General features: G+C 35.4%; 1 protein-coding gene across 1 annotated transcript in view; it reads right to left on the minus strand.

Moving 5' to 3' along the window:
* Positions 1-16825, minus strand: part of LOC114026232 (protein FRA10AC1) — a 55331-nt gene that overhangs the window by 18341 nt on the left and 20165 nt on the right. Inside the window, exons 8-11 of the mRNA XM_027839897.1 lie at positions 14155-14200; positions 5932-6045; positions 3491-3533; positions 1696-1820 (exon numbers count right to left, since the gene is read on the minus strand). Of these exons, the coding sequence (XP_027695698.1) occupies positions 1696-1820; positions 3491-3533; positions 5932-6045; positions 14155-14200 (328 nt within the window). The remainder of the gene's footprint in view (positions 1-1695; positions 1821-3490; positions 3534-5931; positions 6046-14154; positions 14201-16825) is intronic.

Genomic DNA, 16825 nt, shown 5'->3' on the forward strand with positions numbered 1-16825 from the left:
GCTAAATACTTGGCAACAACCTAATAAAAAGAGATTTATTCATTCAACAAGCACATATGTATACTATAATTTTGGGTAGGTTGAGGTAATTTGATGTGGAGAAACACCAAAAAGGCCAACCTGATTGATTATGTAATTCATTTACTCAATATTTGGGTCTTAAAATCACTGACCTCCCATACTATTTCAGAGCTCAGAGTAAATCTGAATCCCAGAAATGGCCCTAGAACACATTCTACCTATATTCCTGGCCCCCCAAACCCAGATAAGGCTTGGGACAAACTTCTCAGATATATTCTCACCTAGTTCTTTATTCCTGTGACCAGACTGGGGATAATAATCTACTTTTCTTTACATATATGTACATGAACTTAGGGAGATCCAACATATTCCTTGTTGCCTAGTTGCTTGAATAACTATCTTATAGGTATCATATATGTTCTTATAAGGTAGGGACTCTAAAAAATGTAGTATGTAGAATAATGAGGACATGTGCACATGAATGGCTATTAACGACCCTAAAACAAAATGATCTAAACTAATAAAATTTAATTTTTATAATAACATAATTAAGAACTAACTGATCACTCCAAATTAAACCACTTAAAATTTTATTAAAAATTATAACGTACGTATGTGCATGTTGAATGAATAAATCTCTACAATTCCTATTATTATTTTAAAATTGATGCAAAGGCTGAGAGACAAGAGACAAGACAAAGTAAGAATTCTGCTTTCAGCTCTGTTTCTTAACACAATGTGAATATGTTTTCTCTATAGTTTAAATGACTTGGTCAAGCTTAAACCTAGCTCAAAACATATGAAAGGGCATTTATAATTTAGTTATTTGCTTTTTTTGTCCAGACTTGTGATTTCACTAGAGTGGGGAATTGACAATGTGGGAACTCCCTTTATTGATGCATTCTAGCAACTCATCTGTAACTGAGAGCCTTAGAGAGTTGTCAATGATACTGAAAGGCTTGGCTTGTCCAGGGTGACAAAACTACAATTCTCAGGTAGAACATGCCATCAAGATTTCCTAATTTCAAAACTGGCCTTCAGACTATGACACTTCACCATAATAATTCACTAGAAATACAAGGGAAAAAACACAGTATGCATATTTCCATAAGTGGAGCAAGACAGCCCTCTCCTGTCCAAAGATATAATTCAGCTTTAGCTCTGAAATTCTAACATTATCATTGGGATTGGATCAAATTCATAAGACATTTAGCTTCTAAGTTATCTGCTTGCTTCTGTTGATTATTCATTATAATGATAAGGAATTTAGTGAATTTAAAGTCAACTTCTCATCATGGGCCCACAAGAACAAAAAAGTTACTCTCAGAGTGAGACTTAAAATTTAATTTATCTAAAATTTTTTAAAGGTAGATTTCAACTTGTAGATGTGGGAGTAACCTCAGATATCACTTGGTCCAATTCCCTTATTTGACAGATGAGAGTCTTGCCCAGTCACACAAAAGGTGGGATTAGGATTTAATTTTCTTGACTCTCTGCCCATTGGCAAGTTACAACTTTTGAAATGTTGAAGACATTTGGAATATCCCCTTATATCTTTTGCACTTTATATCTGAAGAAGAGTAGTGAGGTTCAATTTTATATTTATAAATGGATTTTATATTTATGCCTTTTAAATTTTTTATAAACATAAATTACATATTGATTTCTTCATACCTTTACCCTTCTTTTTCTTGGAAGTCTGCATTTTTGAAGAAGATAATTTGGATCTTTTATGTGATGATTCTTCACAATCTTCTTCAGTTCTATGCCTTATCTTTTTTGGTTTGACTTCTTTTCTCCTTTATGTTAAAAATTAAACAAACAGTAGACTTTATATGATTTTTCCAAACAAGAAGCAATGTGTGAAAAAGTGTCAATTAAGAATTAGGAATAATCATTATGATGATGATGATAATGATGAAAGTAAGAATAATAATAATAATAATAATAATATTAATAGCATTTATATAGTGCTTTAGAGTTTGCAAAATGCTTTATATACGTCATTTCATTCAGTATTCACAACAACCCAATTAGGTAGGTTATCATATCACCATGTTACAAAGGAAAAAACTGAGGCAGAAAGAATCTAAGTGCCTAGAGTCATAGAGTTAGTTAAGCATCTGAAGCATTTGAACTCAGTCTTTCTGACTGTAAGTCCAGCACTCTATCCTTTATGTCACCAAAAAATAGTTGCTTTTTTAAAAATGCAATCGAAATAATGGAACATTATAAATACAATCATATTTTAATGTTAATTTGAAAGGTTTCTACCATAGAAACTATGCTATTAGAAAAGGGGAACACCGGTTGAGAGTGAAAAACACACTCAAACACCACAACCTACCCCCTCTAACTCCCGCCTTCTTTAACTTATTTTTTCTTTCTAGGCTGTTTCTGACATTAGGAGACAAAGCAATTGGGTGGTGTTGGGAAGAATAAATAAGAAGAAATTCTTCTTTTCCAAACTCTAACAAGTAAAATATTTAATGAGAACTCCAAATATTTCGATGGTGCAATGATTTTGATCTCTAATGTCAATGTAACTATTTTGAATGTCACAGCTTATTTCAAGTAAATTTATTAAAAGGGAAAGAAAATACTACTTCACAATTCCATCGATGGTTCTTTAAGAGACCTAGTCCATCTAAAATCTCACCAAATACACTAATAAACTCCAAAGTAGCAAGCAGATATTTTTGAATGAACATCCATTACATTTTTAACATCTGTAGATAGGTCAAATTTGTGACATACAATAATACTATTTTTTAATGTGCTATCTGAATTCTGTACAATATGTTGGGATTCTTTATGTAATCAATGAGTGCCCATTTTACAGGATTTGGTCAATAATTTTACTATGTTAAGTGACCGGTGAGTTTTAGAGTTTTTCTATCTTTGATTTTAGGACATACTACTGGTCATTATCTGTAATCTAAGGCCAAGTCCCCTTGATCAAAAACACAACAATTCAACTGTAACATTGTTCCTATAGGAAACTATAAACTGCTACACGGAGATGTTTTATGACATAATTTCCTGAAATGCACTGAACCAAAAAGTTGGAACTATCTGTTACAGTATCTGAGAAAAGGCTCTCCAACAAAAATTTCAACACCCATCCACTGTACCTATACAGGGCTATGAGCTTATAGCTATACATAATTATACATACCTAAAACACTTAGCACAGTCCTTGGTAATCAGCAGGTATTTAATAAATGTTTACTGAATGACTGATCAAAATGGATAACGAGCAAGCACCATATTCCTGGCTTATAAGGGCATATAATGGAGTCCTGACATTCTATACAACTATCTAACCATTTGGCCAAGCAAACAACCCTCAAACCAATATTTAGGCATCTAACATAGGTAAATAAACACCTACTTCAAGGGTACTGATGCAGTAGTAGACATGGTATTTGAGATGCCCAAATGAAATTTGTTTTAAAGATTATATTACCTGTGATGAAAATTTAATCGGAAGGAACATTCCTGGCAAAGTCCTAAAAGAAATATGTGATAAAATTTATTTAACTAAATTTGTATAAACAAATTATCATACCATTTTTAATTTCACAAATTTCCTTTTTTTCCAAAATGTTCTTTCTCAAGTAGTATTAATGGAAATAATTTGATAAAGAAATAATAGGCATATTATCTGTCTCTCCTAACCTCAAAAAGATGTCATAAGCATAATCAAAAAAGGGTTGGGGGAGAAATAAAGTTAGATAAGCATATCCAGCTGATTAAAAAATATTATAACATTACTTTAGGGGGGAAGAAGGAGTAAAGGGTTACCAGTATGTTCGATAAACAAATTAACAGAGGTTGCTGCCAGCACCAGCCCGTTTCAATTCAAAGAAATCTAAGAACAACCACCAGTTTATATATAATATCTTTACTCTTAAGAGACCAATGAACTTTCAAATACAGCTAAAGCTCCAACTTTTAGGTGCTTGATTATCCAGGCTCCTTGCTCTTGATCCAACTGGCTGACCTTTAGATGAAATAATGGCAGGAAATGATCAGAAGCAAGGAATGGAGATCAGATTTAAATATGTTCTTTTCTTCAATACTTTTTACCAGCAAATAGTGGCCATTAGTGGCTTAATAATCACAATAAATGCTTTTTCACTGTTAAAATAAAATTCGGAGATTATTTGCGAATTTCCTTGATCCACAATATCAACCAGTCCATTAATACATATAATAGAATGTTACTTTATTTTTCTTCAAAATATCTACATGACTTAGGAAAGCACAGAGACCGATTCCCATATGTGTGCCCACAGAAAACGTAAAGCAAGAGCAACTAAATATCTTACTCAAGTTTATGTGGTAAATTATTAGAACCTTGGTTGTTTGATTTCCAATTTAATATTCCCACTCGAAAGAAGTGGTGGTATCTTACCTCCTAGATTGTCTATCCAGGTCCTAAAGAAGGCCACATCAAGCAAGGTCTGGGACCAGGCATGAACACTGGTGTAGTGTATGAACAGTTGAATGTTCATGCTCCTCATGCACTCCAGAGTCAAATACAAAAGATTTCTGAATTACCTATTATCATATATTATACATACTTTTGTCTTCTCCCCTTCAACGCAGAAATAACTATGTTAATCTCCAAAATCTCTCGTGACAACTACACTTTGCCAGTCAAGAGACAGTGATCAGGATCTTATAAAACAACTTCCTCTCATTGTACTTATGTGACTTACCTCCGCTACAGCACATCAGTGGTGAATAAAAGTAACCTCAGAATACTTTCTACACTGAAGTATGCCTTTTTGGACAGACAAAGTCTCATGCTTTCTGAAATTATTTTTAGATTATCATGCTCCCCTTTATAAATGTAGATAGTTAAGAATTGATTATATGTTTTTTTAAAAAAGCTTTTTTCTCTGATAATAAATGTATATATGGATATACATGTCTTAACCCTAAAACCAGTGACACCTCATTTTGACAGATACAGAATTATTTCTACAAACTACTGATGCACAATTATTAACAATAAGACTAATTGATGATACTTATATAATGCTTTAAGGTTTAAAAGGCACTTTATATATGTTATCTTATTTGATCCTTACAACAATCCTGTAAAGTAAGCATACATTTAGTAGTAGCATGAAAAGATAACACAATATTGATGTGCTAACTTCCTCATTAATCAACAAGAATTTATTAAGTAATTAATATGTGGTAGGTTCTGGAGACACAAATATAAAACTGAGACAATCTTTGCTCTCGAGGAGCTTATGTTCTGAGGGAAATATCCCATATTTACAGATAAATAAATATAAGAGGCATACATAATAAGCACATGGCTTTGGGGGGGGGGGGTAATAACAAATAATAACTGGGAACTCAGAAAAGGCCTCTTATATGAGGTGACACTTAATAAGCCTTGCAGGAAGCTAAAGGTTTCAAGAGAATAAAGTAAGTAAATGAAGCACTGCAGGCACGAGGGGATGTTCAAAGGATGTTGTGAATGGAGAACAGCAAATAGACCAATTTTGTTAGAGTGTGAGGTTCATGAGGATACAGAGTAAGGGGTAATCCACCTGTAAAGACGGGTTAGAGCCAGACTGTGAAGCGCTTTTAAACACTAAACAGAGAAGACTGTGTTTTAACTTAAAAGCAAGGGGGAGCCAGGAGAAAAAAAAAGCACTAGGGCTTCTTGAACCTAGAAGTCCCATTAGAAATCATGAGGCACAGGGCAATTTTGAGGAAGTCACTTAATTTTAACTTGTAATTAGACCAAGTAATTTTTTAACAATAGACATATGATTTCCAATTTTGCCTTATCTGCTAATGAACATTCATTAATAGTTTTAAGAAGTAATTCTAGTTAGACGTCATGTTAAATCAAAAACAATCCTTTCCAAATCAACTTACTTAATTTCACAAGTGCATTTCTCTTTTCACCATGTTCAACATAGCCAAAATTCACTTCCCAACTCTTTAATCCTTCTTTTTCATTGCATCGTTTATTTCCACAGAAAAACTGACCTGAAAAAGAGTCACATAGAAAATTCTCCTTAGGTAATTAGTTAAAATTCCATATGTCTATGTTTCATTTCTGACCTGTATCATGTAGTGTTGTTGTTCAGTCATTTTCAGTCATATCCAACTCTTCGTGACACCATTTTGGATTTTTCTTAACAAAGATACCAGAGTGGTTTGCCATTTCCTTCTCCAGAATGATGTAGCATTAGCTGCTACCTAAGTCTAAAATCCAGATCTAAAAACAGTTTAGATCTAATCTAGATTTAAAATGGAAACATATCCTATGCAACATAAAGTCAATTTTCCAAACACACACACACACACACACACACACACACACACCATCCATGCTAAATCATATATTACTATTTCTTAACGCTGCAGCAGTCTAGGACACAGGGTCAGCCTTGAAGTCAGGAAAATCTGGGTTTAAGTTCTGCCCCTGACACATTTTGCCTGTGGGACCATCTACAAGGTAACTCACTCAATCTTTCAATTCCCCAGGCAACACTCTAAGGTTAGGTTGTGGAAGACATGCCAATCTGCACTAATAGAAGGAATTCGTTCTGGGAGTTCTCTACCTCAATTACATTTCAGGTCCAGATTGCTCCCATAAACAAAAAAAAATACTATGTCAACAGTGTAAAAATTACCAGCTAAGAAGCAAAAAATTCAGTTAGATTCCTCAATTCCCTTGCAAGATGGATACTCAAGTATTACATGATTTCCTGCTTTTCAATTTTGCTTGCATCTTTGCACAGATAATTTCACATTTGACACAAACAATGCATTTACTTCATACTTAACTTTTTTTTTTTTTACTTTTAGGCAATTGGGGTTAAGTGACTTGACCAGGGTCACACAGTTACTAAGTGCCAAGTGTTTGGTCTGAGGCCGCATTTGAACTCAGGTCCTCCTGACTTCAGGGCCGGAGCTCTATCCATTGCGCCACCTAACTGCGCCCCCCATAGACTTAACTTTGAACAACATAAACAGGCACTAATGCTGACAGGATAAATAAAAATAACTTATTTAAAATGTTTAACCTGGATTTTAAATTTAAACCAACAAAAATAATCTTTTCAAAACACTGTAAAAGTCTCTATATGGTTTTACATAGAGATATCATGTGTAAAAGCACTATACAAATAGAAGTTATTCGTAAAGATGCTAAAATACCATAAAAGAATTGTGGAGCAAAAATAATTACTTCTAATTATTTACTATTTGAAACACTAAACTGATGTAACCTTTAGGTGAAAGTTTATAAACAGGTTACAACAGGTGATTAGGAGCCTAATTGCTTCTTTATAGATAATTTAGAATAATCAAATAGAACCATTTTCTAAACAATGGGAGTCAGTCAGTCTAGAAAATCTATTAGTATCAAAGTAATATTTACTTTCTGTTTTCAAAATGTAGATTTGGCTATCATACAGTAATACCTCTATTAGTCGAGTAAACAGGATCCATTAACATACTTTGTTGTCACAAACCATTAAGACAGGAAAAAGTAACACAGGTGGCACAGTCATGCATGCCAGGATGTCAAAAAAAAAAAAAAAGAGAGAAGGGTCACATTATGAAAACAGCACAAAATACAAACTAAAATATATCAAATGTGCAGGTATACTCATCAATGAGGCTGTTTTCTCTGAGTTTGAATATATTAATTCACATCAATTAACTTTTACTTATTTTGTCAAAGACCTACACAAGCTAGAGATAAAAAGACAACAAGGAAATGATTCCTGCCCTCAAGGAGCTTATGAATATAAGCTACTGTGGGAACACAATGCTTAGAGAGGGGGACATAAGAGGGATCTCCCAGGAAAGGGCATCTGAGCTGACCTGAAATGAAAAAGGGTTCTGAGGGCAAAAACCGGGAGGAAGCACACTCCAGGCTTGGGCAAATGCAGGTAGTCACTTACATGTGTACATGTTATTGCATCCAGCCCCAACAAAATGTAAGCCCTGTGAAGACTGGAATGGTTTCACCTCCGTCTTCACAGCCCAGCACTTAGCAAGATTCTGGGCACAGAATGGACTCTAAATAAGCTTGCTGTAAGTGGAAAGCAGCGGGTGGCCTACTTTGTGGACCACCAAATAGCCTAGTATGGCTAGAAAGTAAAGTCCACGAAAAGCAACAATAAGAAACAAAGCTTCAAAGCTGCCATAAAAGTGGAGTGCTTTAAATTCCAGGTGGTGAAGTTTGCATTTGATCTGGCTCCAGATGGAACAGGGAAGGGAGAAAAGTTTGAACTGAAGAGGAGATTTAATTTTGGACTTAAGAAGAAAACTACTGATGAAATTTGGGAGAGCTGGAGAAGTTTAAAGAGAAGGGCTCAAGCCAAAGGAAAGGGAACGTGAGGACCTAATGGGAAGACAAAGAAGGACCTGCAGAGTAAAAAGAAGGAAGAGGACTCTGGGAAGAAGAGGGAGAGACTGGAAAAACCAGGTCACTACAGCACACGGGAAGACAAGGCAATAGATAAGATGGTCCATACAAAAGGCATGATAAAATGAAGGGATAAGAAACTCCTTAGGAAGTATAAAAGTGGTACTGAGGAAGGGACAGTTTTCTGTTGAGGCAAAACTGGATGTGTGCCCCACAGCTGCCCCAAGAAGCTGTCAGTAAAAGTGACAAATGACTGAGGAGCGAGTGCAACATGAATGGAAAGCAGGGAGACCTTTGCCATGACTTGGACAGAAGGTGTAACACCTGTGTTTCTGACATAGCTAACTGACTGTTATCTCTGCTCACTAAAACACACAGGAGTCTGAGAGAGGAAAAGGCCATGAAGAGGCAGAAGGGAATCCTGATCTTCTTGGGAGAGCAGAGGCAAAAAGAACATCCTGCCAAAGAAGACAAAGAAGAAAAACAGTCCTGCTGATCTCTATGAAGCCCTGTCTAAGGAAGAGGCTGGTCGGACATGGCTGGGCTACAGGGTGAAGAGAACCCAGGAATGGTCACAAGAAGAGATAAGGACTGGTGGCTCGGGACTCCAGGCTGAGAGAGACTGAGGCAGTTAATTGTTATCTGATAATGACAGCAGGTTCTTCTAAACAGAAGGTAGTCTTCAGCACAAAAACTAGGGACACAAGCAATATTTTCACTGCTGCCATTGGTCAAAGGTGAGGGCTTTAAAGGAGAAAGATAGAACAGTTATTTAAGGAGACAGACTCTCCCAGTGATTGGGGAACAGCCAAATTGTGGCACACAAATGTAATGGAACAGCACTGAGCTGTAAGAAAAAAATGAATATGAAGAATTCAGAGTAGCATGGGAAGGCTTAAATGAACTAATACAGAATGAAGTAAGAACAAGGAAAACAATATGCACAATGACTAAAACAATGCAAAGAATAAAGTGAATGGTATATAATTATAATGACCAAATTTGTCCTCAGAGAAGAATTGAGTGAGTATAACTCCTTTCCATTTGCCAGACTGGGGGTCTATGGATGTGTATTATTGTACATGCTGTCAAAATAATTAATATAATAACTTTTTGTGGTTGGAAAGCGGGGCTTAACTGCTTTTTGTTCTTTTTTAAATCGTTTATAACGTATGGCTCATTGAGTAGGGATATGGATACATCTGAACATAAAGGCGATGCAAAAACAAACAAAAAGATAAAATAAGATAAACAATAAAAGATGATAAACTGCCAAATCAAAAAAGGAAGAAAATAGCATCTGAGAACAAGATTTGGATTTCTATACCACAGCTTGAAATATAAAAAGGATACCCTGAAATATAAAAAAGATTTAAAATGGAAAAGGAAGAGAGAGGGCAAAAACTGCCTAGGCATGTCCACCAAGATAGATACCAAAGGAAATACAGACAATGTAGAAAAAAGAATAGGAGTAATTATAATCAGAAATTCACAGGAAATGAAATGCCAAAAAGAGAACCATTGTCTTAGATGCACAATGTATGAGTTAACAAGCAAGATTATCTAGCATTCCTACCGAAAAAAAAAAAAACGTGACCTTGTAGGTTTCATCAAAATCTGATAGAATGAGAACTACTGAAATATGGCTCTGTAAGGTTATATCTTATTCACAAATAACAGGATAGATAATAGGGAGTGTTGGTGTGGCAGAGCTCTAAGAGAACACACTCATATGAAGAAATCTAAGAACTATACAGGGAACCATGGGGGCAAATATCAAGTGAAGCTCAACAGGGATAGGAACAGAAACAATACTGTCATCAGCATATTATACAGGCCACCTGGGCAGAAAGAAGAAATTGAGTAACACATCAAAGCCTAGCACAGAGGCATGATAATAGTAAGTGATGGGAGACTTCAAATTACTCAAACATGTGCTCTTTAGGCTGAAATTGGAACAGCTAATATCTTCCTGATTTGCTTTAATGTTGATTTTATCCTTCAAAAAGTGGAGAAACTAACCAGGGGAACTTCTATACTGGATTTCATTCTCACTGACAAGGAAAAACTGGTTTCTAGGATGGAAATGACTGAAACCATAAAGGGAAGTCACTGCTCCATCTTTAAATTTTATAACACAAGAGGAGAGATAGGCATAGTTTGACATACACCCTAGATTTTAGAAAAGCAAATTTTAAAGGGTTCAGTTTAGAAAAGATAGCTAGGATCCTATGAACTATAATTCTACAAGGGAAGTCAGCACTAATGATTAGAAGCACTAAAGATTTAAATTCTGAAGATACTAAGAGAATTCCAATGAGGTAAAGGAGAAGTTGTCTAAAGAGAATAATGTGGATACAAAGGGAACTCATCAAGCAACTTAAATAAAAAATAAGTAAATAAAATAAACATGCACAAAAGATAGAAGGGCAGGTAAAAGAGGGTGACTACTAAAGAGCAAGTGGTATAGTCCTGTAAGACTAGTGCCAGGAACATTAAAGCTCAAAATGTGCTATGGCCATCAAAGAAAACTAAGGATGGTGAAAAAAATTTTAGGGTAACAAAGCGTTTTATTTTATGATTATTATTTTAGCTATATTGCGGGGGGAGGGAAGTAGATCAAAGAAGGGACAGTATGGTAGTAATGGCAATAGCTGTTCAATTATTATTTTGCTTCTGTTTTTTCTGCTAAGGACAATGATCTCTGAATTAGAAAGAATAGGAAAAAATGGCTCCTAGGAAACTAATATGAATGATAATTAAGGGGACAATAAGAAAGAATCAAGCTATCCTTTAGGAGCTCAGGATACTAGGCCTGGATAACTAGGGTCATGAAAGAACAGGCAGATGTGATTGCCAAACCTCTAGCAGCAATCTTTGAAAGAATGGGGAGAATGGAAGAGGTACTACAGGATTGGAAAAGATCAAATATCCTGACTTTAAAAAAAAGGAAAGAGAACAGAGTCAGCAAATTACTAATCAACCTGACTTCAATTACTGACAAAATTCTATAACATATTATTAAAAGTATGGTTAATTAACAAGTAACTGGCTTTATCAAGAGTTGGTTATACTAGACTAATATTAATTCCTTTTTTGATAGAATTACTGGATTGACCAACTGAATTACTAGACTACTAGATTATTAGAGAGAATTTACCTAGATTTTAGCAAAGTAGTCTTTGACAGTCTTGATAGTCTTTCATGCCATTCCTGGAGGGGGAAAGGAAAATATGAGCTAAATGACAGTGCAGTTAAGAGGAACTGTGGGAAGACAGGCACACTAATACACTGCTGGTGAAGCTGTGAACTGGTTCAACCACTCAAAAATTATTTTAATTATGCTATGAAAGTGACTAAACTGTTCATACCATCCTCTGACACAGAGATGCCAATGCTAGGCATTTACACCACAGAGGTCAAAGACAGAAAGAAAAGTCTCATATAAACAAGAAATATTTATGGCAGCACTTTTGTAGGAGTCGAGAACTGGAAATAAGGTAGATGAAAAAAATAGACAAGCTTAGAGAGACAAATGTACTGATGCAAAATGAAGTAAACAAAAACCAGGAAAACAATATAAATACAAATACTAATTATAATGAGCAAGCCTGTCCCTCTCCCCCTCCAGAAGACATGAGAAAATGTATTTCCTTTTCTTTTTGCCAAGGCAAAACTTTTTGCTAATATGGTATGGCTCTCTGGAGAGGGGAAAAAGGAATGTATACAAAAATAAAGATAATGTAAAAACAAGGTATCAATAAAAATGTTTAAATTAAAATAAGAAACTTGTCAACAGACCAGGCCTGAAGTATGATCATTAATGACTCAATGTCAACTTGGAATAAGATCTCTAGGGCAGAGCCCCCAGGGATCTGTACTTAACTCTATTTAAAATATTTAACAAAGGCTTGAAGAAAGGCAGGTGGGATAGCTAACACACTGGATGAAGGATCCAAAAAAATCTTGACAGACTAGAACACTGTTCCAAACCAAATAATATGAAATTAATGTGATAAATGTAAAGTCTTAACCATTACTTGGGTTAAAGAACTCAACTCATAAAAACAAGATTGGGGAGGCAACAACTACGTAATTGTTTGTTTGAAAAAGAAACCAAAAAAAAAAAAACTAATGTAAATTTAGGTTGCATTAAGAAAGGCATTGTGACTAGGAAGGTGATAGTGTAGATTCAGCCTACCCTAGTTGGACCATATCTGGTGTATTCTATTCAGTTATATTAAGAACACTGGAAAGCTATGGGAGTATGCAAAGCCAGGAAACCAGGACAAAAAAGGGTTTCAACTTCATTTAGCATGAGAACTGAAGTAATTAGGGATGTTTAGCTGTGTGAAAAGAAAATAGCTAATAAGGGAGACATGATAGCAGTCTTCAAATATCTGAGGATTGCCCAACTGCACAGAACTAGGAGCAATTGGTGGAACTCCCAGTGGCGGATTTAAGCTTGATGCAAAGAAAAACATCCTAATTATTTAAGTAGAAAGGGCTGCCTTGGGAGAGAACGGATACTGTCTCACTGGAGATCTCCAAACAAAGACTGGGTATTTATCACGTATATTATGGAAGACCTTCAAGAACAAGTGGAATTATGATGACCTCTTTCAAGACTGAGATCCCATGGTTGGTTAAAATACTTTAAGAAATGGTGATAACCTTATGGGAACACTTTTTGTGGAAAGCAAAGAACTGAAAACTCTGGCTTTCAGTAGATACCCATTAACTGGGAAATGGTTAAATACACTGTGTACATGAATGTAATGAAATATTACTGTGATTTAAGAAGATAAACATGATAAATATAGAGAAGCATAAAAACACATGAACTGATGAAAGTGAAATAAGAAAAGCCAGGAAAATAAAATACACAACTTCAACAATGTAAACAGAAAGAACTACTACCATAAAACTACTGAAAATGAAGGTGGTAAAATTATAAAGAACAAACTTGTCCCCTGGAAGAGATACAAGAAAGCTACAGAAGAACTGAAGTGTATTTCCTACAGTAGGATACAGGACCCTTACTACAGGTTCCAAAAGTCTGCTGAGATTAGAAGAAACAAATATATAAAAAAGAGTATGATCAGAAAAAAATGATACTTGGAGGAAGATCAATAAACCAATTAAGAATCTAGAGATTATGCCATATTAGAGAAAAACTGCTGAGAAAAAAAGTTTAAAATAAATATTTAGAAGCTACCTGATAAAGAATGACTATAGTAAGCAGTTTATTAACATATCCAATATGCTTATTACATTTTTGTTGAAAGTAAAATAATTTTATACTCATTTGCTCATATGTCACATGTACATCTTCTATATAAGGCAGCTAGGTAGCACAATAGATAGAGTGCAGGGCATGGAGTCAGGGAGACCTGAGTTCAAATCTGACCTCAATCACTAGCTGTGTGACCCTGAGCAAATCACTTAATTCTGCTTGCTTCAGATTCCTCATCTGTAAAATGAACTGGAGAAGGAAATGGCAAACTACTCCAATATCTTCCAAGAAAACCCCAAAGAGGGTCATGAAGAGTCTGACACAACTGAAAAAAAAAAAAAAACCAAAAAACTAAACAACACATCTTCTATATAGTTCTATTAATATAGATATTAACTGTGTAAGCCCAGAAATAACTTTCACCAATGCTATTTAGAAACATAATAAATAGCCTGTATACTGAAAGGAAAAAAATTACCTTTTCCTGAAACTACTTCTTTTTCTATTCGCCATCGAAATCCAAACTAACAAGAAAAAAATTACATTAAAAGAGAGATACATTTTAACATTTTAAAATCAAATCAAACTTGAGACCTGATTTAGAATAATCAGACATTTCAATCTAATTAAAAAGATCACCATCAAAAAAACTACAATATTTCTTTTTCTGTGAAATCAAGAGAATAAATTATCAACTTATTGTTCCTCATTTATTCTACTTACTTCAACCCAACATTGAAGCTCCTAGGGTTTATAGATGTTAGTAAGTATCAGTTCATGTCATCTATGAAGTTAGCTCAGTGAATAATATGTATTTCTCAATGTTGCTAACACAGAAATGTTGGTCCTATGATGACATCAGGCTGACCAAACAAATAACAAATAATCAAATGACTCTCGCTACCAAGAGAACTGTTGAAATTAAAAAGTTCAAGTTAAACTCCTGGTCTAAGCAACCTCAGCCAGGAAGGCATTTATTGACCTTACCCTTGCTATTATTCAGTAGACTCCTCTTTCCCCCCAATAAGGCTGGGCCAAATATGGTCAGGAGTAAGAAGTGAAGCATGCTTGGACTCCTGGTGAAAAAGTAGTACTCTCCACCCTTACCCCAAACAGCTAGTCAAGTTTTCTTCTCCAAATCAAGAACTCCCACATTCAGATGTTATTTTGATTATAATTTTAACAAAGGGTCTATTTTTCTACTTGGGACTCTTTTATTCTGGGTTATTTTTCCAGGACCTCCACAACACTCAGCAACTTTCTACTATAACCCCCCTTCCAGATCCCCTTTATATGTTGTCATCCCCCATTAAAATGTTAGCTCTTTGGGAAAGGGGACTATCGTGCTTCCTCCTGGAAGCTCATACCATACCCAGACTACTTCTCACATTAGAAGTACCCTGCCACCCCTGAAGCCTCTCCTTTTGATGGGCTGATTCTGGCTGATTCCTCCAAGAACACACATTTTAAGGAGAAGGCCCAGGTCTATCATACTGTCATTCTTCATCAAGATGCACTCCTGATTCTCCACAGGAGTTTCTGTACCATGTCCCCACTATGAATACCTTCATTTGCACCTCTTTCTCCCTTTTTAGCACTGTTTTATGTTTTGTCTTCCCCTACTTGAATGTAAGCTCCTTGGGGGCAGGGACTGTCTTTCTGCTTGTATGTGTATCCCTACAGCTTAGCACAGTGCCCGTTAGATAGTAAACACTCTATGTACTTTCTATGTTAAATGTTAATGAGGAAAACAAAGTAAAAAAAATTCACGTATAAACTAAAGCCCAACAAAAATAAAATCAACTCGAAATACTAGGCTAAATACTAGAATTAAATGTAAACTCTCCAGACTGTTTTTTAAAGCCTTCTCCAATCTAGTTCCTACCCCCCTTTCCAGAATTATCTGTCACTTCCCTTCACACACTACGTTCCAGTCAAACTGGTCTCTCAGTTCTTTCCCAAACTTAACATTCTATCTCCCCTCTCTCTGTCTTTGTAAAGGTTATCCCCCATGCCTGTCCTTACCTCCAACTCCTAGAATCACTGGCTTCTGTCAAGAGTTCAGCTCAAGAGCCACATGATCTATGAGACCTTTCCTGATTCCTTCCAGCTGCTAGTGCCTCTTCCCCCTCCACCAAAATTAGCTTGTATTTACTCTACATTTACTTGTATTTACATACAGTTTCCCTTCAGTGAATGTAAGCCAGTAGAGGGGAGAAAGTTTTGTTTTTGCCTTTGCATCCCCAGAGCCTAGTACAATGCTTTGCATGTAATAGGTGTTTAATAAATATTTGTTGAACCGAATAGAACATCCAGAACAGTCCATGCCAAAAAAAAAAAAAAACTGAGGCAGCTCAATTTAAATCTATAATTAGGCTTATAAATATATTAAGGAGCTGCCCACCACTTAACAGATTCCAAGTTCATTTCTAGTGTTGCTTCTTACAGGAAGTCCATCCTGATCCCCAAGTTGTTAGCGTCATTTCCCAGTGTAAATCATTATCTACTCTGTATATTTTTGGTATTTATATACTTTTCTGTTTACATGTTATTTTCCACTAGAAAAATGTAAGCTCCTTGATGACAAAGACTGTTGAGTTTCTATGTCTCCCCAGCACTTGGCATAGTGCATGGCACAGTGTGTGCACATGGCAGATACTTACTAAGTTCATGAATGTTCACCTAGATTTTGCTTAAAGACTTTTAGTGAAGGTAACTTTCCAAACTTTCCAGCCCATATCTCTTTTGTATGACTAATAATTAACTAAACCTTTCCTATAACTGAACCTAAAACTGTCCCTAAGCAATTTCCATATATTACTCTTAATTCTCTTCTCTGGATTAGAATAAATCTAATCCCTTTTCCAAATAATAGCACTTCAAATACTTGAAGAGAACCAAAGAGTCAACCCAAAAGCTCTCTTCTTATACCAACTCCCAGTTCTTTTAACTGAACTTCATGTCATAATATTCATGAGCAAGGATATTCACCATCATGGTTTGCTCTCTACTAGACACTGTCCAGATTATCAATGTCCTTCCTAAAATGTGGTGCCCAGAACTGAACACCATATTTCAGATGTAGTATGACCAGGAGAGAGTACAGTGAAACTATTATCATCCTAGTCTTGACACTCTACCTCTCTTAA

This window comes from Vombatus ursinus, unplaced genomic scaffold (assembly GCF_900497805.2).
Source record: "Vombatus ursinus unplaced genomic scaffold, bare-nosed wombat genome assembly UNPS02014833.1, whole genome shotgun sequence".
Classification (NCBI taxonomy): domain Eukaryota; kingdom Metazoa; phylum Chordata; class Mammalia; order Diprotodontia; family Vombatidae; genus Vombatus; species Vombatus ursinus.